Source organism: Cetorhinus maximus, chromosome 33 (genome assembly GCF_964194155.1).
Source record: "Cetorhinus maximus chromosome 33, sCetMax3.hap1.1, whole genome shotgun sequence".
In the NCBI taxonomy this organism is placed as follows: domain Eukaryota; kingdom Metazoa; phylum Chordata; class Chondrichthyes; order Lamniformes; family Cetorhinidae; genus Cetorhinus; species Cetorhinus maximus.
Window position 1 is genome coordinate 7,951,879 of NC_135911.1, and position 25,017 is coordinate 7,976,895.

At 44.4% G+C, this 25,017-nt stretch overlaps 1 protein-coding gene across 1 annotated transcript in view; it reads right to left on the reverse strand.

Moving 5' to 3' along the window:
* Positions 1-3,154: 3,154 nt before the first annotated feature.
* Positions 3,155-25,017, reverse strand: part of LOC144671548 (uncharacterized) — a 48,781-nt gene continuing 26,918 nt past the window's right edge. Inside the window, exons 11-17 of the mRNA XM_078533501.1 lie at positions 23,197-23,250; positions 20,389-20,469; positions 18,918-18,998; positions 16,982-17,028; positions 15,221-15,280; positions 13,853-13,916; positions 3,155-3,224 (exon numbers count right to left, since the gene is read on the reverse strand). Of these exons, the coding sequence (XP_078389627.1) occupies positions 3,155-3,224; positions 13,853-13,916; positions 15,221-15,280; positions 16,982-17,028; positions 18,918-18,998; positions 20,389-20,469; positions 23,197-23,250 (457 nt within the window). The remainder of the gene's footprint in view (positions 3,225-13,852; positions 13,917-15,220; positions 15,281-16,981; positions 17,029-18,917; positions 18,999-20,388; positions 20,470-23,196; positions 23,251-25,017) is intronic.

Sequence of the window (25,017 nt, forward strand, 5' to 3'; positions counted from 1 at the left end):
TGAACGGTTGCACAAAACATTGCTGTAACCCAATCCGGCAGCTGAGAGAACCAGGTGAGGTGTGTGGGTGCCCATTCAGGCCAGGGGCTAATAACCTGCGTTGAGAAATCAGTGCAGCACTGAGGGGCACACGGCCCAGGTCAATCAACCATCCTCTGGATTTCAAGGTTAAAGTCAGACCCTTTAAAGGTCCCACAGCAGCAATGGAAGGAAGTGCAGGGAGGTCTCCTGGGGCTCAGGCCAAATTTCCTTCCTCAAGTGCAACAATTAGACCAAAAATAAAACCTGATGCAAAGTTAAAGGAGGAGACGTTAAAGGGGAGTAAATAAAAACTTAAAAACAGATAGGTCTTCTTAAGGAGGATCATAAAGGACGAGTTAGGGTGGTGTAGAGGGCTTTAGAGAGATAGGGATACAGCAAGGTTTATTCTCGAGTTTTGGTTCTAGACAATGGACTAGATTTTGTTCTTAATTTCCTGAGGTCAAGGCAGCCATTGATGAGTCAAAGGGTATGCTGAAGGGGCCAGAGTTGGAGGAACAGAGACAGGGTTAGATGAGGTCACAGGTAGGGAGTTATGAGAGCAGGGAGAGATCTGAACACAAGGATGAGAATTTTAAAATCGAGGCGTTGATTAACCAAGAGCCAACGTAAGGCAGTACAGGGCTGATGAGTGAACGGGACTTGGGTACAGGTTAGGATATAGGGGACATAACTTTGGGTGCGATCAGTGTTAAGACCACAGCCGGTGTTAATTGCTGCTCAAACCAACTCCTAGAGGGAAACTTGGCAAAAAAAAGAAGCTTTTTTTTTTGTATTCTGATAACGAGAAGACGATGTACCAATCTCAGCAGTAAGAGGTCCAGTGACACGTTTTGGTTTTTAAAAATCAAAAGTAAAAGTTTTATTAACAAAATAAGTAAAAGAAAACTTAAGCACACAAGATTACAGTCACACAATTAAGGTCAGTCTTACAAAACATTCCCCAAAAATCTCTCTACTTGGGCAAACCCACAAATAAACAGCTTCCCTATAGATGCATATAAATATGAAAGAAATCCAGTAATATTATACAAGGCAAACTGCTATAGCTTTGATTAAGCTGTACCATGTGATCTTTTACCTGCTTCTATTTTATGGTGGCATCCACTCCAGAATAAATCTGCTTGCTGCAGCCCAAGACTTTTCTGGCTTGAGTGGATAGGTGATTCCAATTGCATTCGTCTTCCAGCACAGAGCTCCAGTGACCTCACCAGCTCAAACAGCTCCAGCCATCTCCAGCTTAACAGCTATCCAACTCAATAGATGTCCAGCTCTCCACAGTACCTCTAACATACCTTTTTTCCCTTTCATCTCATTCCCAGTTTTCTCACACACCGCTTTGAAACTCAAACCCTTCCAAATATAAGATATTTCGTATTTCCATCTTGTCTTTGCTTTTGGATCAGTAAAATATCATATCTCCACTGCTTGTTTACCGATGAACTCCTGCAAGATGCAAACATTTTTCTTGTGACCTCTGACTCCCCTTTGATATTCAAACAACCTCCCAACTTATCTAAAAATGCAAATGTTGGATCTAACCTTTTCACTTGTGCCTCAACTTAACACCTCTATCCTTTTCATGTTTCCAAACCCCCAGACAACCTCTCCTATCAAACTCTTGCCCAGCTTAATTAAAATCACACACAGGCACGCAGTCTTCTTTACAGATTAACACAATATTCCGCAAAACTTTTTTAAAAAGTAACATCCATTCTCACATCGAGATTGTGGGAAGTGGAAGATGGGTTAGCGGGTGGCGTGGATGGCAAGTATGCGAGTCTGGGAATGCTCTAGTCTGGAGGTTGTAAGAGAAGAGTTGAAGGTTCCAGCTGTAGATTGGGTGTTGAAGAGGCAGGCACAGGCTATATTACAGAAGTGGAAGTCTTTGTGATGCAGGGTATTGGGGCTGGAGGCTGAGTTCAGGGTCAAGTAGGATACGAGAGGTTGCAAACAGTCTGCTTCACCCTGAGACCTGAGTCTAGGGAGGAGGATGGAATCAGTAGGGTTTGGCGGGGTGGGAGGGGCAGGGTGGGGGATAGAATTTATGGCAAGCTCAGAAGGCAATGGCTTCAGTCTTCCCAATATTTAAGTGGAGGAAATTGCAGCTCAGCATGCAGACACAGAGGTGGAGGGATTCAGAGCGGTTGAGGTAGAGCTGAGTGCTGTCAGTGTACATGTGGAACCTGAGGTGAGATGATACCACTGACAGACAACGTGTAAGAAATAAGAGTGCACCAAGGCAAGGATAGATCCTGATGGGGCTCCTGAGGTAATCGGGAGGAGAAGCCGCCACATGAGATTTTCTGGCTACGACCTGAGGGGTAAGGGTGGAGCCAGGCAAGGGCAAGCACATTCAGTAACACCATAGAGGATAGGTGTTGGAGCTGGATGCTGTTGTCAATCGCGTGAAAAACTGTAAAGCATTGAGAAGGATAAGGGGAGTCGTGGGGCAGGATGGCATGGGGAGTGCTGCAATGATCACACACACATACACAGAGACACAAAGGAAGTCATTTGCTTCTGATTAGAGTCATTTCAGCGCACTGGCTGATTAAAAGGATTCAAACTCAAGTTGCAACAAAGATGGGTGGGCACGGAGTTGGGAGGGGGGCAACGCATTCAAAGATTTGGGAGGAATGGGGTAGTTAGGGACTGGGTGGAGGGGTCAAGGATGGATTGCCGCATAATTGTCTGGTAACCACCCACTTAAAAGTCAGGGGTCAGCAGCAAGGGAGGAGGGACTGGTTACAATGTTACCTAGCGTTAGAGACAGGAAGAGAAGTTGGATGGTCAGCTGTTTAGTGGAGGTAGGACCAAGAGAGCAGGAGATGGGCCTCAGACAGAATAAGCTTGGAGAGAGCCTGAGTAGGGATAGAATCGAAACCACAGAGAGATGTGCATTCGTAGTTAGGGCAAGGGTGTGGCAGATGCTGATGAACAAATACCAGTGACATTCACACATCAAAGTCAAGAGCATCTCGTCGTGATGGAGTATTGCGCAAACTCAGAGGTGAAAAGGTATAACAGAGAAATGGCGCTAATAATGACTGGCAAACATGTCCTGGTGGTTACAACTTCATAGAGGCAGAGGCCACTGCACTTTTGGGAGAAGCTACTCTGGGGATGTTGGAGCCAGTGTCTGGATGTTGCGGGTCTGAATGGTGGCTGGCATGTTCACTTGGCTGAAAAACAAAGAGATTAACATTGTATTGGGCCATTATAAAAGGCACAACAAATTAAATCCAAAATTTGGCTGACATTGTTATTTCAACCTGTGCAGCATAATATAAATTTTCCAAAAGCCAGCCTGGATTAAGCCTATCGGTATTTGTTCTGTCTTGGCCGTCCAGGCACTTCACTTAACCCCGAGATAAAAGCAAAATGCTGCAGATGCTGGAAATCTGAAACAAAGACACAACTGGAAAATCTCAGCAGGTCTGACCGCATCTGTGGGGAGAAAGACAGAGTTAACGTGTTGAGTCCAGGTGACTCTTTTTCAGAACTACAGGGAAGTAGAAATGTGGTGAAATATTTACTGTTTAAGGGGGGTGGTGGGAGGTGGGGGTGGGTGGTGGGACAGGTGAAGCTGGATAGAAGGCCAGCGATAGGTGGAGGCAAAGGAGAGGTTGCAAAAGATGTCATAAACAAAAGGTCGAAGGGGTGTTGATGGTGGTGATACTGGCTAAAGGAGGTGCTAATGGTGACATTAAGAGGAGAAAGCAGGATGAGCTAGTGACAGATAGCCCTAGTGGGGGTGGGGTGGGGGGTGGGGGCAGTGTGGGAGCAAGGATCAAAATAGGCTAAAAGGTGGGGATAAAACAACGAATGGAAATAAATTTAAAAAATAATAATAGAACTAGATGGGAAAAACATGTATATATAAAAATTATAAAATAAATATTTGAAAAAAGGGGATCAAAAACGGGTGAGGATGGAGGAGAAAGTTCATGATCTGAAGTTGTTGAACTCAATATTCAGTCCGGAAGGCTGTAAAGTGCCTAGTTGGAAGATGAGGTGCTGTTCCTCCAGTTTGCGTTGAGCTTCACTGGAACATTGCAGCAGGCTAAGGACAGACATGTGGGCATGAGAGCAGGGTGGAGTGTTGAAATGGCAAGCGACAGGCAGGTCTGGGTCATGCTGGCAGACAGACCGAAGGTGTTCCGCAAAGCGGTCACCCAGTCTGCGTTTGGTCTCTCCAATGTAGAGGAAACCGCATTGGGAGCAGCGAATGCAGTGGACTAAATCGAGGGAAGTGTAAGTGAAATGCTGCTTCACTTGAAAGGAGTGTTTGGGCCCTTGGATGGTGAGGAGGGGGGAAGTAAAGGGGCAGGTGTTGCACCTTCTGCAATTGCATGCGAAGGTGCCGTGGGAGGGGGTTGAGGTGTAGGGGGTGATGGAGGAGTGGACCAGGGTGTCCTGGAGGGAACGGTCCCTACAGAATGCTGACGGGATGGGGTGAAGGGAAGATGTGTTTGGTGGTGGCATCATGCTAGAGTTGGCGGAAATAGCGGAGGATAATCCTTTGAATACGGAGGCTGGTGGGGTGAAAAGTGAGGACAAGGGGGGACCCTATCATGGTTCTGGGAGGGAGAGGAAGGTGTGAGGGCAGAGGCGTGGGAGATGGGTCGAACACGGTTGGGGGCCCTGTCAACCACCGTGGGTGGGAAACCTCGGTCAAGGAAGAAGGAAGACTTTGTTCTGGACATTTCCAACAATCTGGCTTTGATCAGCAGTTGCAGGACATAGGGGAAACTGTAGTGAGGCTTAATATAAGACCAATACTGTGCTTAACTACAGAAGGAGTGCCCAAGAAGGAAGACATGATAGAAGCGTTGTTTTGGAAAGTGGCATCATCGGAATAGATGCGATGGAGGTGAACGAACTGAGAAAATGGCATGGAGTCCTTACAGGAAGCGGGGTGTGAGGAGTTGCAGTCGAGGTAGCTGTGGGAGTCAATTAACCCCATTCCTCACTGAGACATCTGCTCCTCCCCATCCGTCTTATCCCTGGTTACAGGACATTAAACATTAGGCACGGTGCCAACATAATTGGAATGATGTCAGATATACAGAATGGCTACATAATGAAGTGTCTTTTACTGTAGTTAAGCACAGTATTGGTCTTATGTTAAGCCTCACTACAGTTTCCTGTATGTTATACAACTGCGGATCAAAGCCAAGTTGTTGGAAACATCCAGAGCAAAGTCTTGCTAACAAGTTAAAGATGGTGTGCCACACACTAAGGTGGAGCCTAGATTTACACTGGAACTTTAGTCTGTCATAAAGCTATTAATGTATATAATATTATTGGAAAATATTTTTCTTTTAAAATAGAGGTTTAGTCTGTGGGCGTGTCTTAATTGGATTAAAACCAGCTACTCTGGGTGCTTTGGTGTGTACTAGAAACATAGAAACATAGAAACTCGGAGCAGGAGTAGGCCATTCGGCCCTTCGAGCCTGCTCCGCCATTCATTATGATCATGGCTGATCATCCAGCTCAATAGCCTGCTCCCGCTTTCTCCCCATAGCCTTTGACCCCTTTCGTCCCAAGAGCTATATCTAACTCCTTCTTGAAAACATACAATGTTTTGGTCTCAACTACTTTCTGTGGTAACGAATTCCACAGGCTCACCACTCTCTGGGTGAAGAAATTTCTCCTCATCTCAGTCCTAAATGGTCTACCCCGTATCCTCAGACTGTGACCCCTGGTTCTGGACTCCCCCACCATCGGGAACATCCTTCCTGCATCTACCCTGTCTAGTCCTGTTAGAATTTTATAGGTTTCTATGAGATCCCCCCTCATTCTTCTGAACTCCAGCGAATATAATCCTAATCGACTCAATCTCTCCTCATATGTCAGTCCCGCCATCCCAGGAATCAGTCGGGTAAACCTTCGCTGCACTCCCTCTATAGCAAGTACATCCTTCCTCAGATAAGGAGACCAAAACTGCACACAATATTCCAGGTGCGGTCTCACCTGTACAATTGCAGCAAGACATCCCTGTTCCTGTACTCAAATCCTCTGGCTATGAAGGTCAACATACCATTTGCCTTCTTTACTGCCTGCTGCACCTGCATGCTTACCTTCAGCGACTGGTGTACGAGGACACCCAGGTCTTGTTGCACATTCCCCTCTCTCAATTTATAGCCATTCAGATAATAATCTACCTTCCTGTTTTTGTTACCAAAATGGATAACCTCACATTTATCCACATTATACTGCATCTGCCATGTATTTGCCCACTCACTCAACTTGTCCAAATCACACTGAAGCATCTCTGCATCCTCCTAACAGCTCACCCTCCCACCCAGCTTTGTGTCATCTGGAAATTTGGAGATATTACATTTAATTCCCTCATCTAAATCATTAATATATATTTGAATAACTGGGGTCCCAGCACCGATCCCTGCGGTACCCCACTAGTCACTGCCTGCCATTCGGAAAAAAACTCTTTGTTTCCTGTCCGCCAACCAGTTTTCTATCCATCTCAATACACTACCTTCAATCCCATGCGCTTTAATTTTACACGCCAATCTCTTACACGGGACTTTGTCGAAAGCCTTCTGAAAGTCCAAGTAAACCACATCCACTAGTTTTGATATGTAAGAGAGATAGCGTGCATTTGCATTTTTTTGAATAGAGTATTCAAGAAGTGGGGTGAATTCTGGCACCTAGCGAGCAGAGACCACACAATATATTTATATTGCTAATAAAATTGGTACTATGAAAGGGGCTTTATTGTTCGAAGAGGCTGGTGATACAATGAGAATTTACATTCAATGAGCGGTGCTAGATATCACTTCAGCAATTTTGCGTGTGTAGAGCTGAGGCAATGTGAGATCAAAAGCAGCTGTAAGCCTACAACTGTCCCCACAGGAACCAAAGTGAAAAGAACCTCATTTTGAATTTGTAAGGTGAAAATGCTTTGCCTGGTGTCTGGTTAAGTCTATGGGTTGCTGTTGCCATAATGGAGATGAGTTTGGAAATCTGTTAAAAGTTATGATAGTCGTAATTTATAGCCATGTATATATATATTTTAACCTGTGTAAATTAATAAAATGTTTCATTTAATTTAATGTAAAACCCCGAGAGCTGGTAGTCTGATTCCTGAATTTAGAGTCGCATCTCAAACATAGCACTTAAAATGATAGGTTATGGTGGTTGTTTAAAGTTTATCTTGGGGATTTTTAAATAACTCCGCTTTACCAACTACATCGGTCATAACATAATCCAAATTGTTTTCTGTTTATGTGCAGCCAAGGACTTCGCACCCTAATAGGTCTGAGTAATTTGAACTCTATCCCATAAACATGACAGCATCCTAACTTCACAGCACATGGCGTGTGAGTCAGAAATAGGAAATCACTTTAAAAAAGGGACAGTACATGTGGTTGGCTTTAGTTTCTATGTTCAGTGATAGTACATTATTGATTAGGGATGTGGAACTTACAGACACAGACAACTGGTATAATTTTTATTGTGTGCATAGTAGACAGCGTTATTTTTTTATTTAAAATGTACACAGTAAAACAATTAAAAGTTTGTAAGTCCCTACCTTTGCAATTGATGGATTTTTTCCATGGTTAACAGTTTCTACAAAATTAAGATCAAACAATTAGGCGACAGGCTGGGCTTTTTAACCTTCAAACATAACCATAGAACCTTAGAACCATAGAACAGTTAGGTGCATAAAGAGGCCATTCAGCCCATCATGTCTGCACCGGCCAAAAAAGATAAAAGAAACTAGCCGCTCATTTTAATCCCGCTTTCTAGCACCTGGTCTGTAGCCTTTCAGGTTCCAGCTCTTCAGATGCAGATCCAGGTACCTTTTAAATGAATTGAGCATTTCAGCCTCAACCACCAACTTAGGCAGTGAATCCCAGATGCTCACCACCCAGATTTTCCTCATGTCCCCTCTAATCCTTCTACCAATCACCTGAAATCTATGTCCCCTGGTAATTGACCCCTCAGCGAGGGGGAACAAGTCTTTCCTGTCTACCCTATCTAGGCCCCTCATAATTTTGTACACCTCAATTAGATCACCCCTCAGTCTCCTCTGTTCTCAGGAGAACAACCCCAGCCTATCCAATCTCTCCTCATCGCTGCAATTTTCAAGCCCTGGCAACATTCCTGTAAACCTCCTCTGTACTCTCTCCAGAGCAATGATGTCCTTCCTGTAATGTGGTGACCAGAACTGTAAACAAAATTCCAGCTGTGAGAACTGTACAGAAAATTCCAGCTGTATTACTTAACTGTCACTACTTAACATTCAGGAAAGCTTAATGCCCGCATTTGTCTCTTTATCTCCCACCCATAGATTTTTACAGCTTAGCAACAGGCTATTCAGGCCTACGCCAGTGCTTGTGATCCACTAAGTCTCCTCCCACTTTACTTCATCTCATCCTATCAAAATTATTTTCTATTTCTTTCTCCCTCATGGACTTATCCAGCTTCCCCTTAAAATCTTCTAATGTATTCGCCTCCCTGTGCTAATGAGTTCAACATTCTAACTACTCCCCTAGAAAAGAAGCTTGTTCCGAATTCTTTTGTAGATTTATTAGCAACTACCTTAATTCTAAGGCCCCTGTTTTGCACTCCATAGCACATGGAAACATCATTTCTAGTTTCTTTTTTTTATTTGTTCATGGGATGTGGGCCTCCCTGGCTAGGCCAGCATTTATTATCCACTCCTAATTTGCCCTTTAAGGGTCAACCCCATTGCTTGTGGGTCTGGAGTCACATGTAGGCCAGACCGGGTAAGGATGGCAGATTTCCTTCCCTAAAGGTCATGAGTGACCCAGATGGGTTTTTACAAAAATGGTTTCATGGTCATCACTTTTGGACTTTTAATTCCAGATTTTTATTGAATTCCATGGTGGGATTCAAACCCCAGTCCCCAGAACATTACCCTGGGTCTCTAGAATACTAGCTCAGTGACAATACCACTATGCCACCATGTGCCCCCTCTTCAAAGGCAGCTCTCTTCATGATTTGTAAGATTTCTATCAGGTCACCAATTAGTTTATTCTTTTCTGGGGAAAAGGCCCCAGGCTTCTCCTAGATAGGTAACCCTTTCAATTCTGGTGTCACCCTTGTAAATCTTTATCGCACTTGCCTCAGCTTTTCCACGGGCCGAAATTTTACAGTACCATCGCGGCGGGGAGGGGTCCGTAAAATGCGGCCAGCTATTCTAAACTCCTTTGGCCTTGGCGGGATCCTAAAATCCCACTGGTGTAAAATTCCGCTCCATATCTTGTTGTAAGAAGATCCGAACTGAAGAGAGTTCAAGCAGCAGTACACCCACTCTATAAACATTTAAATCAATTCTGGACAGGGCCTGGGTCAATGCACAGGGCTTAACAAGAATCCAGCAGGTCAAAGGGACCTTCAAGCACCTTTTAAATCTAGTTTGACACCACACTGGGAGTTGCACTCCCTGTTGTATCAAATCCATTGTACTTCCCGCTGTCTCATATGGTCAGCAGACTATGGAGTCCCATAAGAACATAATAAATAGGAGCAGGAGTAGGCCATTCAGCCCCTCAAGCCTGCCCCGCCATTCAATAAGATCATGGCTGATCTGCCCCAGGCCTCAACTCCTCTTTCATGCCAGCTCCTCATAGCCCTCAACTCCCCGATATTTCAAAAATCTATCTACCTCCTCTTTAAATACTTACAGGGGTAGAGAACTCTCTGGGGTAGAGAATTCCAGACATTCACTACCCTCTGAGAGAAGAAATTCCTTCGCATCTCAGTTTTAAATGAGTGTCCCCTTATTCTGTAACTATGTCCCCTGGTTCCAGATTCACCCACTAGTGGAAACATCTTCTCAACATCCACCCTGTCAAGCCCTGTCAGAATCTTGTATGTTTCAATAAGATCACCCATCAATCTTCTAAACTCGAATGAATAAAGGTCTGTTTAACCGTCCTTGATAAGTCAGCCCCTTTATCCCAGGGATTAGCCTTGTGAAACTCTTTTGAACTGTCTCCAATGCCAGCAAATCCTTTCTTAAATACGGGGACCAAAACTGTACACAGTACTCCAGATGTGGCCACACCAACACCCTGTACAGTTGTAACAAGACTACCCTATTTTTAAACTCCAACCCCCTAGCAATACAGGCCAAAATTCCATTTGCCTTCTTAATTATTTGCCACACCTGCATGTTAACTTTTTGTGTTTCATGCACAAGAAAACCCAGATCCCTCTGTGCTGCATTTTTTGGAGTCTCTCTCTATTTAAATAATAGTCTGCCTTTTGATTTTTTTGCTACCAAAGTGCATGACCTCACACTTTTACAACCTATGGGTTATTGTGAAGTGGAAGACATCTTGAATTAACACTAAAATTGCAGCATTTGTTGCCCATCCCTAATTGCCCTTGAGAAGGTGGTGGTGAGCTGCCTTCTTGAACTGCTGCAGGCAATGTGGTGTAGGTACACCCACAGCGCTGTTAGGGGGGGAGTTCCAGGATTTTGACCCAGCGACAGTGAAGTAATGGCCGATATATTTACAAGTCAGGATGGTGAGTTGATTTGGAGGGAAACTTCCAGGTGGTTGTGTTCCCATGTGTCTGCTGCCCTTGCCCTTCTAGATGGTAGTGGCTGTGGGTTTGGAAGGTGCTGTCGAAGGAGGCTTGGTGAGTTGCAGCAGTGCACCTTGTAGATGGTACACACTGTTGCCATTATTCGTCAGTGGTGGAAGAATGAATGTTTAAGCTGGTGGATAGGATGTCAATCAAGTGGGCTGCTTTGTCCCAGATGGTGTCAATCTTCTTGAGCATTGTTGGGGCCACACTCATCCAGGCAAGTGGGGAGTGTTCCATCACACTCCTGACTTGTGCCTTGTAGATGGTGGGCAGGCTTTGGGGAGTCAGGAGGTGAGTTACTTGCTGCAGAATTCCCAGCCTCTGACCTGCTCTTGTAGCTACAGTATTTAAATAGCTAGTCCAGTTCAGTTTCTGGTCAATGGTAACCCCCAGGATGTTGATAGTGGGGGATTCAGTGATGGTAATGCCATTGAATGTCAAGGGGCGATGATTAGATTCTTTCTTGTTGAAGATGGCACTTGTGTAGCAATATGTTACTTGCCACTTGTCAGCCCAAGCCTGGATATTGTCCAGATATTGACGCGTATGGGCACAGACAGCTTCAGTATCGGAGGAGTCGTGAATGGTGCTGAACATTGTGCAATCATCAGCGAACATCCCCACATCTGACCTCATGATGGAAGGAAAGTCATTGAGGAAGCAGCTGAAGATGGTTGGGCCAAGGACACTACCCTGAGGAACTTCTGCAGCAATATCCTGGGACTGAAATGATTGACCTCCAACAACCACAACCATCTTCCTTTGTGCTCGGTACACCAACCACTGGAGAGTTTTTCCCCTGATTCCCATTGACTCCAGTTTTGCTGGGGCTCCTTGATGCCACACTCAGTCAAATGCTGCCTTGATATCAAGGGCAGTCACTCTCACCTCACCTCGGGAGTTCAGCTCTTTTGTCCATTTTTGGACCAAGGCCGTGATGACATCAGGATTGGAGTGGCTCTGACGGAATTAAACTGAGCGTAAGTGAGCAGGTTATTGCTGAGTAAGTGCTGCTTGAGAGCACTGTCAACAACCCCTTTCATCACTTTGCTGATGATTGAGAGTAGACTGATGGGACGGTAATTGGCCGGGTTGGATATGTCCTGATTTTTGTGTACAGGACAAACCTGGGCAATTTTCCACATAGCTGCATATGCGCCAGTGTTGTAGCTGTACTGGAAGAGCATGGCTGGGGGCATAGCAAGTTCTGGAGCACACGCCTTCAGTACTATTACCGGAATATTGCCAGGCCCCACAGCCTTTGCAGTATCCAGTGCCTTCAGCCATTTCTTGACATCACGTGGAGTGAATCGATTTGGATAAAAGCTGGCATCTGTGATGCTGGGGACCTCAGGAGGAGGTCGAGATGGATCATCCACTCGGCACTTTTGACTGAAGTTGCAAATGCTTCAGTCTTGTCTTTTGCACTGATGTGCTGGGCACCCCCATCATTGAGGATGGAGACATTTATGCAGCCCCCTTCCCCCAGTGAAGTTGCCTCGTTGCCCACCACCATTTGCCACCGGGTGTGGCAGGGCTGCAGAGCTTAGGTCTGATGCAAGGTGGTGACTACCAGTCAAATTGCAATTCCAGATTTACCTATTTTCTCTCAGGGTATGGCAAGACTGGGAACCTGAGAGTGAAGCTAAATTGCAACAAGTGTTCAATTCAGGATACAGGCAAGGTCTGTTAGAGAGGCCCAGAATATAGTATAGGTCACAGCTGACACACCATGCCAGTTACATTGAGGTAATGCAAGGCCACAGGCAAGAACTGTTGGTTCCACATCCCCATCCCCAACAAGAAGCCCATGACCCAGATAATGACATCAGCATATTAACATTTCCAATAAACAGGCGAAACCCATTGTCTGCATGACATGTCGGTGTTTGCTCCATCTCTCGTACCACCCGGAATTATGTCTTCAACCATGCTGCAATTGTTGTGTCCAGTGCAAAGCTGAGGTGCAGATGGAAACACTCCTAACACCAGTTCATTTAAAACCATGGGCAGTGGCACTTCTTCAACCGTCGGAGTTCCTCGGCACCAATTAGCCGGGCATCAATTATTTTTGTCTGAAATTTCCAGCAATATATCAACCCATGCTTTCTCCTCCCTTGTTTACGATGTCCTGCAGCACATGGTCAAATGGTCGCTCTCCACGTGCGGGCCTCAGCCATGAAAGTTATCGGATTATTCTGGAGGGTGATGCTGCACAGCCCAAACTGCTCTGATTTCAGCAGGGAGTCACACTCTGTGGGAGGCGTGACGCGATAACAAAGTGGGAGGATGAACTTGTGCGGGCACAGCTAGGGCAGCGTAGACGAGGAACAAATCAGGGTCTTTCTAAGTATTAGGACTAAGTGCCACACTTTGGGGGTTCACTCACTGGGCCAAAGGGAGAGATGGATACCAAGACTTTAGATTATCCTGTGTGAGTATTGAATGCCCTCTAAACCACGCACTTAATCTCCTGAGAGAGGAGATAAGGACATCAGTAAGATTGAGAGAGTGCAGAGAAGATTTACTAGGATGTTGCCGGGTCTTAAGCAGTTGAGTTACAGGGAAAGATTAAACAGGTTAGGACTTTATTCCTTGGAGCGTAGAAGAATGAGGGGAGATTTGATAGAAGTTTACAAAATTGTGAGGGGTATAGACAGAGTAAATGAGAGTAGGCTCTTTCCACTTAGATTAGGAGAAATAAACATGAGAGGACATGGCTTTAGGGTGAAAGGGGAAAGGTTTAGGGGGAACATTAGGGGGAACTTCTTCACTCAGAGAGAGTGGTGAGAGTGTGGAACGAGCTACCATCTGACGTGGTAAATGCGGGCTCACTCTTAAGTTTTAAGAATAAATTGGATAGATACATGGATGGGAGAGGTCTGGAGGGTTATGGACTGGGTGCAGGTCAATGCGACTAGCGAAATAATATTTCGGCACAGACTAGAAGGGCCGAATGGCCTGTTTTTCTGTGCTGTAGTGTTCTATGGTCCTATGGTTCTAGAGAGAGTTGTGTGTAAATACTCTGTGATTCCCAAAGGTAATGTGGATTTAACTCCTTTGGCCTCTGTTGTAACATAAGGGCTAGGCAATAATATTGAAATAAATTAATCTCTCCATTACAGTAGCTGTAAAACACATTATGCAATCCTACCTCTGTGGCAGCACAGAGTAATTTCAAGGTCTATGCACTTGCCCAGAAATTAAAAAATGGTTGTACATACTATTTTCCATCTTATTCTTCTTATTAACTGCTGCATATGTTGGGAATTCCTTTGCAGTTGCTGGAGTAAAAGACAAGGTTTTAAATTGGAGCTAAAAACATAAGTGCCATAATATAAAAAGATAAGTCATAAGTACGCTGAAGCTATCAAAAAAATATCATTCCTAAGGAATGTTTCGGCAATTCCACAATTGCGACTTCTTGACTGATCTGTTGATGTGTCACGGTCATTCCAGTAGATGTGATTCACCCAGAAAAAGGAGAGAGAGAAACAAATGATCAATGGCCAACTCTGGGCATTGTTGACTTAAGGAACAAATCAATAACCGGGGGTATCGATTTAAAGTAAGGAGCAGGGGGTTTAGAGGGGATTTGAGGAAAAATGTTTTCACTCAGAGGGTGGTGGGAATCTGGAACACACTGCCTGAGGGGGTGGTAGAGGCAGGAACCCTCACAGCATTTAAGAAGTATTTAGATGGGCATTTGAAGCACCATAGCATATAGGGCTACGGGCCAAGTGGTGGAAAATGGGATTAGGATAGGTGCTTGATGGCCAGCATGGAAACAATGGGCCAAAGGGCCTGCTTCTGTGCTGTATATGGCTCTGTGACTCTAAATATTGACCAGAGCACCGTGCAAATTTCCCTGCATGCCATCCAATGGTGCAGTGAGGCATTTAAGGTCCAAACAAGACAACGGAGTTTAACAGCTCCTTAGACAGTGCAACACTCCCTCAATGCTGCATTGGAGTGTCAGCCTAGATTATGAGCTGACGTATCTAGAGTGGGGAATGAACCTGCAGCCTTCCGAATCAGAAGGGGGAATGTCACCAAGGCTAACAGGATCAATAGTAACCAACTGTTCATTAAATGTACAACCCTTAAGATGGTAACCATTCGACTACTTCTTTCCACCACACAAGTTTCAACCATTATTTTATCAAATGAAATTAGGCTTTGATTTGAAGATAATTTACCCAAATCAGCTCATTGCAGTGCTATTTCTGCTGACCATGCTCTTAAGGGGCTGCTGTCTTGTCTCACTGGGCCACCTAGTCTCGCTTGGCTGATAAGTAATGGGTAAGAGGGAAAGCAAGGACTGGTCATCACCATCAGTCTCGTCAGCACTCTATCAACTCCAGTGACACTTTCCCAGCCTTAGTGGCGGCCCAGTAACATCATTTTAACTTAAGCACAAGTGATAGGAGTTACTGTGAACTGGAGCTTGGTGTCACTGGAATTACCATAACTCAATTTGTTACTTTACAGTTTGTAAGCTCACTTATATGCTTGAAGGAAATTCCAATCAAAGCTAAAGAAGGTGGTCAATTTAAAACTTTGTAAGTATGCTTAAAACTGTACTTGCATTTCGTCACTGGACTCTCCTTACTAATTTCTCTTGGCGTTTGATCTTCTGCAGCAGGGCCTGTGTATAAAGGGAAGTGGTTTCATTTTTAGCCAAAAATGGCCAAGTTTCAACTTTGCTGCATTATTCCTTTTCTATCCAAATGTTGCTATTTCCCAAGCATATAATTGGGTATTGATTTAATCGCGTTCATTAATTAGTGCAAAAACGCACCTTCAGGGCATTACAGTAAAACGCAAACAATTATAATTGCATTCTCATTTCACCGTTATGCTCAAGAGGAGAACAGAATAAATATGCAATATTTTACATATGCAGACAGCAAATAAATCAGGGTTATCCTTAGAATCTCCTCCCACGTTACAAATATTGCACTTCACCCCTGTAACTCAGGCATTTTTTTATATTAAATTGTACAATTAAATCATTCATATTTCATATTATTCCTGTTTCCTTTACTTGGTGTGCAACTTGTTGCTGACGCTGAGCAACAATCTTTTCCAGACCTGGAAATATCTTCGGCAGCACAAGCACATGCCATGCTCAATGTTCACCCTTGCTCCATTGGGCCTAAGCTATTGCCAACAAAAACAAAACTTGCTGGAAAAACTCAGCAGGTCTGACAGCATCTGTGGAGGGAACAACAGAGTTAACGTTTCGAGTCCGTATGACTCTTCTTCAGGAATAAAGAGAAGTAGAAATGTGGTGAAATTTATACTATTTAAGGGGGTGGGACAGGTGAAGCTGGATGGAGGGCCAGTGATAGGTGGAGGCAAAGGAGAGATTGCAAAAGATGTCATAAACAAAAGGTCGAAGGGGTGTTGATGGTGGTGATACTGGCTAAAGGAGGTGCTAATGGTGACATTAAGAGGAGAAAGCAGGATGAGCTAGTGACAGATGGCCCTAGTGGGGGTGGGAGAAGAGATCGAAACAGGCTAAAAGGTGGATTTAAAATAATGGATGGAAATAAATTTAAAAATAATAATAGAAATAGGTGGGAAAAGAAAAATATATAAAAAAAGATATAATAATTATTCGAAAAATGGGGATCGAAAAGGAGGTGAGGATGGAGGAGAACGTTGATTGCCTGGTTGTTGAACTCAATATTCAGTCCGGAAGGCTGTAAAGTGCCTAGTCGGAAGATGAGGTGCTGTTCCTCCAGTTTGTGTTGAGCTTCACTGGAACATTGCAGCAGGCCAAGGACGGACTATTGCCAAGGTTGATACTGTTATACTGAAGTTAGTAAACTGTCATTGAGGTTGGTAGCCTATTCACCTCAGCGTAACTCTGTCAGTAAGGTTGGATAAAGCGTCATTGGAGCTGATCGTGTGTTGGCGAGGCCGATGGAACTCACCAGCGCTCACTTCTCCTCTTGTCCGTTAGTGACAAGCTGAGCAAAACATGCCCAGTAAGACTGGCCACCTTCTCCCCAACAGCATACGTGAGACTGATGACCATGAGCTTCTGGTTTCTCAGGCCCTGTACAGGGCCAGGGGATAAAATGTGGTGTTGGTCAGCAACCTGGGGCTGGAAGGTAAGGCTCGGTGCCCTGGATAGCGTAACCTTTGGCGATCAGCATTAATTCAACGTTAAGTTGTCCGGGTGGTGGAGACAGGGAACGACTGGTGGACCCCCTTGAAAGCTTTTCGCAGACGCCTAGGGGATCCTCAGACCCCTGGATCAGGACCCTTGATTTAAATAAACCTTCAAGGACATCAGTTGCTCGCTGATGTTGCATGATTATCACGCGTTTTTACTTACCACTGGCTGTTGATGTCCAACTGAAATTACTCCACTGTCCTGTGATGCTAAATAAAAGCAGAAGGATTCATGAAGTTGAAGGAGTGCATTTTCAATCTGTTACTGGATGGCCTTAACACTTTCACACTGACTAGGGGCTTAGTGAACTCAAAAGGCTTTTTTTTGAATGAATGAGAAAGTTAGACTATATTTTGCGATTGAGTCATGAGAATTATGCCATAAAATAGACAGACAGAGGTAACTGGTATACATATAAATGGAAGGCAGTCTCAAAAGTGAACCAAAATGGGGTGACCATTCAGTCTGTAGGCACCCAGCCACGTCCTAAGCATCTAAGTACGAAACATCTTATACAAACATACGAAATAGGGGCAGAAGTAGGCCATTTGGCCCCTCAAGTCTGCTCCGCCATTCAAGAAGATCACAGATGACCTGCTTGCGTTTTGAATTCCACATTCCCACTTACCCCCGATAACCGTTGATTCCCTTGCCTGACAAGATCTTTCTACTGCTGCTTAAGAATATTCAGTGACCCTGCCTCCACCACCATCTGAGGCAGAGAGTTCGCACAACCCTCTGAGGGAAAAAAAATTATCCTCATCTCTGTCCTAAAAGGGAAACCCCTAATTGTAACACAGTGCTCCCAACGTTATGGATTCACCCACATGGTGGAAACATCCTTTCCACTTCCAACATGTCCATGCCGTTCGGGGTTTTATATGCAGTAAATTCCCACCATTTGCAACTTCCCTGTTCACGTTTTCACTTACCCACGCTTTGGACTTTGTACACGGCATCACCCATCAAGTGAGCAATGTTTGTTTATCCGTGGTTCCTTCTCTCTCTCTCTCTCTCTCCTTTCCCCATGGGGATGGCAGCCATGATGGAGCAGAGACTAGAATGGTTTCAGCTGAAGTGCAGCCCGAACAAAGGGATTAACCCACAAATGTCCGAGCTACTGGGTCCAGAGCTGCAATAATGACTCTATTCAATTTTGAATCTTTACCAATTTATTGCTCAGAGTTTCCTCCCCCTTCTGCCCTATACAGGTACTGCACCCCACAGTTTTACTAGAGAGTCCAGTACTGCCCTTGCGCGACTGGAACGTATCTAATTAAGCCCCATTTAAAAATATGTTCCCCATTTGCGATTTCGCCGTTTCCAAGATTGTGCTGGAAAGTAACCCTTGCGAATGGCAGGACTCTACTGTCCTTCAATCAAGTCACCCCCTCACTCCTCTAAACCCCAGTGAAAACAAGCCCAGTCTGTCCAACCTTTCCTCATAAGATGACCCAGTCATTCCAGGTATCAAACTAGTAAACCACCTCTGAACCGCCTCCAATGCATTTACATCCCTCCTTAAATGAGGGGACCGAAACTGCACACAGTATTTGAGAAGTGCTCTCACCAATGCCCTGTGTAACTGATACATAACATCCTTACTCTTATGTTCAATTCCTCCCGTACTAAAGGATAGCCTTCCATTAGCCTTCCTAATTACTTGCTGTACCTGCAGGCTAACTTTCTGTGACTCATGCGCTAGAACACCCAGATCCCTCTGCACCTCAGGATTCTGCAGTCCGTTCTCTGTTTAAGTCACGCTCTGGCCGGGATTTTCCACTTCGGTTTCCCGGTCCCGCCGCAAGTCAATGGACTTCTGGCTGGGGCGTCGCCTCGCCCGTGGTGGGTCCCCCCCCCACCCACCAACCCCCAACAGGGCCATAAAATCCCAGCCTCTGCTTTTTTATTCTTCCTGCCAAAGTGAACAACTGGCACCATCATACTGCTATGTCCCAAAAACAAATTCTTAATGCAATGTTCATGGATCCATTAACTGACAGCGTGTACCTAACTACCTAACTTAAGTGTGATCATTGAGATCCAGCTCCTTTGCTGATTTAAGCAGGCTTTGATCATCCAAAGATAAAGTTTTCACCTGGTTATGGGATTAGCATATATTCCTATGGACTCCTGTGACCCTTTGTTGCAGCACGCAATCCAAAAATCGCAAAGCTCTCTGTAACAAAAGATTAAGAATTTTAAAAGGTATCAACTTTACTCGCACTCTTCCTGTCCCAACAGCCTCATTACATTTAGGACCCTGACATACTTATGCAGGGACATAAACATTAAAATGCACAATATAAAAGCAGAGAGCATTCACAGGCGGGTCTGTACACAAATTTTATCCAATTCATTGAACCATAATCTTCAATTACAGAGAACAGGAGAGGGCGGAGAAAAGGGACAAAATGAAAGGCAGATTGGGAGTGAGAGCGAGAGAGACAAAGAGAAAGAGACAAACGGAGATTGACAGGAAAGCAACATGATTATAGCAGAAAAAGGAGAGTTAGCAGTGAAGAGGTAAACCACGTGGTTGACAAAATAGATAAATCAACAAGAGAGAGCAGACGCAAAACAGAAAATGTTGGAAATAATTAGCACTCCGGGCAGCATCTGTGGACAGAGAAAGAGAGTTAACATTTACGGCCGATGAACACAATATTTTGCTTTTGTTTTCATGAAGACAGAAACACTGGCAGGGAACTTGTGGAGCTAACAATGGAGGTTAGAAACGCAACTATCAACTCTAGCAAAGCCAAACAAAAGGGGGAAGACAGTGGCGTAGGGGTAATGTCATTGGGCTAGTAATCCAGAAACCCAGGCTAATTTCCTGTGGATGAGGGTTCAAATCCCACCAGCTGCCCTGCTTGAGTTTTAATTCAAGCAATAATCAGAAGTAGAAAAGCCAGTCTCGGTAATGGTGACCATGAAGCCATTGTCAATTGTTGTAAAAATCCATCTGGTTCACTCATGCCCCTTAGGGAAGGAAATCTGCTGTCCTTACCGGGTCTGGTCTGGCCTACATGTGACTCCAGACCCACAGCAATGCGGTTGACTCTTAACTACCCTCTGCAATGGTGTGGCAAGCCACTCAGTTCGAGGGCAATTAGGATTGGGCAACAAGTGCTGGCCTTGCCAGCGACGCCCACATCCCATGAATGAATAAAGAAAAAGTAAAGGCAGGTTGACAGTCGATAATGAAAACATGATTACAGAATACTGCAGTTCCATTGGGGGAAAAAGAGCAAATTCTCTTCCAGGCTAGAATAGGCATTCTAATCAGGAGTAGGCTATTGTCGGTCTTTTGAGTCCACTATGATTGTGATCTAACTGTGGCCTCAATTCCACATTCCGCCCACCCCCAATAATCTTTGACTCCCTTGTTAGTCAAGAACCTAACTACCTCTGCCTTAAAATATATTCAATGACCCTGTCTCCATCGCTCAAAGGGGAAGAGAGTTCCGAAGGGAGGAATCAGATGTCACTAAATTCCAAGTCCTGCTGTTCATGTATAGCAAGCTGCAAAACTCAGCCCGAGGGAGGGTTGGAAGTGAAGTCTTCACCTGATTTCATCGTGCTCCTGTATTTGTTCATCCTTCTGTGATCCACAGTCACAACATGACATCCATAACCCACGGTAATTGCTATAAGCAAAAAAAAAATAGTATTGAATCTCAGTGTTGGTTAACGTCTTGGATTTCATGTTTTTTTTTATTATCCTTGAACCTACAGCGCAGAATTGCCAAATCACAGAACCTTGACAGTGCAGAAGGAGGCCTTCAGCCCATTGAGTCTGCACTGGCTTTCCGAAAGAGCATTCTACTTAGTCCCACTCCCTTGCCTTATCCCTGTAACCTTGCAAATTCCTTCTTTTCAAATAGCAATCCAATTCCTCTTTAAATACTTCAATCAAACCGGCCTCCACCACTCTCTCAGGAAGATTGTTCCAGACTCCAACTACTCTCTGGGTGAAAGAACTTTTCCTTACATCACTTTTACTCCTTTTGCCAATTATTTTGAATCTGTGCCCTCTCGTTCCCTCGCGTGGGAGCAGCTTCTCACTAGTTACCCTGTCCATACCCTTCAGGATCTTGAATACCCCCATCAAGTCTCCTTTCAGGATTCTTTTCTCCAAGGGAAATAGTCCCAGCCTCTCCAATCTGTCCCCATAGCTACAGTCCTTCATCCTGGAATCATTCTTGTGAATCTCCTCTGTACTCTCTCCAATGCCTTCACATCCTTCCTCAAGTATGATGCCCAGAACTGGACACAGTACTCCAGCTATGCACCATGTGGAAAGCAGTGATTCAAGAAGGCCACTCACCACTATCTTCTCAAGGTCAATTAGGGATGGGCAACAAATGTTGACTTTGCCAGCAACATCCGCATCCCATGAACAAATAAAAACAAAATACCGACAAATTAATCGTCAAGTGATTGCATTCCTGAAATAAGTAACATTTATCGGAAAATTAACATCAAGCATCCCAAAATACAGAAAGGCGAGCTGTAATTTAAATAGGATCAATGCGACAATGAATTAAATGGCAGGAGTTTTTTTAAAACCTGAAAGCAAGAAACGTCAAACATAGCCCAAAATCATAACTGGATGTAATCAAAGGGAAATCATGTTTAACCAATTTAATGGGGTTCTTTGAAGAAGTAACATATGGTGTGGATAAAGGGGAACTGGTAGATGTACTGTATTTAGATTTCCATGAGACATTTGATAAAGCGCCATATCAAAGATTATTGCGAAAAAGTGAAACCCATGGTGTAGGGGGTAACATACTGGCGTAGATAGAAGATTGGCTAGCTAACAGGAAACGGGGGGGCAGGCATGAATGGGTCTTTTTCTGGTTGGCAAATTGTAACGAATGATGCGCCACATGGATCAGTGCTGAGGTCTCAACTCTTTACAATTTATATAAATGACTTGAAGGGACTGAAGTAATGGTTGCTAAATTTGCTGATGACACAAAGATATGTAAGATAGTAAAGTGTGAAGAGGACAGAGGAGGATACAAAGGAATATAGATAGGTTAAGTGAGTGGGCAAAGATCCGGCAAATGGAGTATAATGTGGGGAAATGTGGAATCGTTCATTTTGGCAGGAAGAATAAAAATGAAGCATATTATCTAAACGGTGAGAGATGGCAGAGCTCTGAGGTACAAAGGGATCTGGGTGTCCTAGTGCATGAATCACAAAAGGCCAGTTTGCAGGTACAGCAGTAATTGGGAAAGCTAATAGAATGTTATCATTTATTGTGAAAGGAATTGAATACAAAAGTAGGGAGATTATGCTTCAGTTATACAGGGAATTGGTGAGACCACATCTGGAGTATTGTATACAGTACTAGTCTCCTTATTTAAGGAAGGGTGTAAATGCATTGGAAGCAGTTCAGAGAAGGTTAATACACTAATACCTGGAGTGGGTGGGTTGTCTTATGAGGAATGGTTAAACAGGTTGGGCTTGTGTCCACTGGAGTTTAGAAGAGTGACTTGGTTGAAACATATAAGATCCTGAGAGGCCTTGACAGGATCAATTTGGAGAAGCTGTTTCCTCTTGTGGGAGAATTTGGAACTAGGGTTCACTGGTTAAAAATAAGGGGTCACCCATTTAGGACAGAGATGAGGGGAAAATCTTTCTCTCCGAGGGCTGTGAGTCTTTGGAACTCTCTTCCTCTAAAGGCAGTGGAAGCAGAGCCTTTGAATTTTTTTTTAAAAAAAAAAATTCTTTCGAGTTATCAACAGTCACAGATTGCAACTCTTTCGAGTACAATCACGGTTCTTGATTTCCGGGAGTGGGACATGAACCCACAACCCTCTGATTCAAAGGCGAGGGTGCTATGAACTGAGCCACAGCTGACACCTCTTGAATATTTTTAAGGCGGAGATAGATAGATTGTTGATTAACAAGGGGGTGAAAGGTTATCAAGGGTAGGCAGGATTGTGAGTTGAGATTATAATCAGATCAGCCACGATCTTATTGAATGGCGGGGCAGGCTTGAGGGCCCGAGTGGCCTACTCCTTATCCTAATTCGTATGTATGTTCGACATCTAAAAGTTCAGATTTTAGTAATAAACAACTGAAAGTACATGAAAATCCCGTTTTTTTAACTGCCGTAGTATTATAGTTAAAGTGAATAGTTCATGCTCAGAAGAATTTCAGAAGAAACTCAGTTAATAGTCTCACACACTTTGATCTTAACCTTCAATGCAAACTCATAAACATTGCTCTCGGGCATTAGTATCCACTGCTGAGGGGTCACCGAGCTGAAACGTTAATTAACGCTGTTTCCCTCCACAAATGCTGCCTGGCCTGCTGAGTATTTCCAGCATTTCCTGTTTTTAACGTTAGTGACCACTCACCTGGCTTCAACATTTCTCTTTAATCCGGTTCTGCAGCAAGACACCCAGCAATGCCTACGGGGAAAAGACAAGGGGAGCTAGCTCTGTAATGTAGTCATAGATGTTCAAAATGCGACAAAGTTAGCCATTTAAAATGAGTCTTCAACAATCCATGTTTAGAATTTTCTTTTTCATTTGCTTGTGGGATGTGGGCATCACTGGCAAGCATTTATCACCCATCCCTAATTGCCCTGGTTCCGGTGGGGTGGGTGGCATGTTTAAGAGTCAACCACATTGCTGTGCGTCTGGAGTCACATGTAGGCCAGACCAGGTAAAGACGGCAGATTTCCTTCCCTAAAGAACATTAGTGAACCAGGTGGGTTTTTACGACAAATGACAAAGGTTTCACGGTCATCATTAGTCTTTTGATTCCAGATATTGAATTCAAAGTCCACCATCTGTCAGGGTGGGATTTCAACCTGGGTCCCCAGAGCATTAACCTAGGTCTCTGGCATACCAGTCCAGTGACAATACCACTGCATCACCTTCTCCCCAGATGTCGTCACTTGATCAAATTCCTAAGGTAAGTGGGATATTATGAAACTGATCTGCGTATCTTTTGTAGAGGATGCTTAATTGTCAAGTGTCGTTCATGTCAAATGCATCTAAAATACTTCTATTGCTGGTCCAATCGCAAGTGAATTAATCCAGTGAGCAATTGAACCACAGGACAGGAATGGGTCCATGTTTCCAATGTACATTCAAACATAGGAGCAAGGAGCAGAGTAAAAACAGAAAATGCTGGAAAAACTCAGTCTGACAGCGTCTGAGGAGAGAGAAACAGAGTTATTGTTTCGAGTCCGTATGACCCTTCTTCAGAGCTATAGAGAATTAGAAATGTGATTAAATGTATATTGTTTAAGGGGGGAGCGGGGTGGAGCGGGTGAAGCTTGAACAAGGCCAACAATAGGAGGGGGCTCAGGAGAGATTGACAAAGATGTCATGGACTAAAAGAAAATACCATTAACGCTCCCTTTGTCTTTTAGTCCATGGCATCTTTGTCAATCTCTCTTTAGCCTCCACCTATCGCTGGCCTTGCTCAAGCTTCACCTGCTCCACACCCCTTAAACAGTATAAATTTCATCACATTTCTACTTCTCTTCAGCCCTGAAGAAGGGTCATACGGACTCGAAGTGTTAACTCTGTTTCTCTCTCCGCAGATGCTGTCGAAACTCCTGAGTTCTCCCCCCCACCATTTTCTGTTTTTATTTCAGATTTCCAGCATCCGCAGTATTTTGTTTTTTTTTATATTCAGGAGCAGGAGTAGGCCGTTCAGCCCCTCGCGCCTGCTGCGCCATTTAATAAGACTGTTCCCTTTCTTCTCTGGGTTAGGGCAGCAAAGGGGAGGACAACGGGCCTGAGGGCCTCTGGGATAGGGATAGGCCTGGGGAAATTTGGCCAGATTTCCCACACGTGAGGCAGAAATTTCCGCTCGGCGGGTGGGCCCACACCTGACCCGCTCAAGCGTAAATTGAGGCGTGTTGAGGTCGGCCGAGCATGCCAACGTCAACGCGCAGTCGCGCGATAGTTCGACTATCGGAGTCGGCAGTGCATCCACCAACAATTAAAAGGCCTGTTAAGGTCATTAAATAATCAATGAAGCTGAATGTTTCCTAATGGTTGACGGGCAGGCGAAAAGGTTGAGTGGGAGGGACGAGGTTTGCAAAAGCAAATAAAAATACAATAAAAGTTTGGCAATTGAATTAATAGCATGTCCCTGCTCATGTGACAGAGTCACCCGAAGGAGCATGTTTCATTACATTTTAATTTTCTTTATTTTGT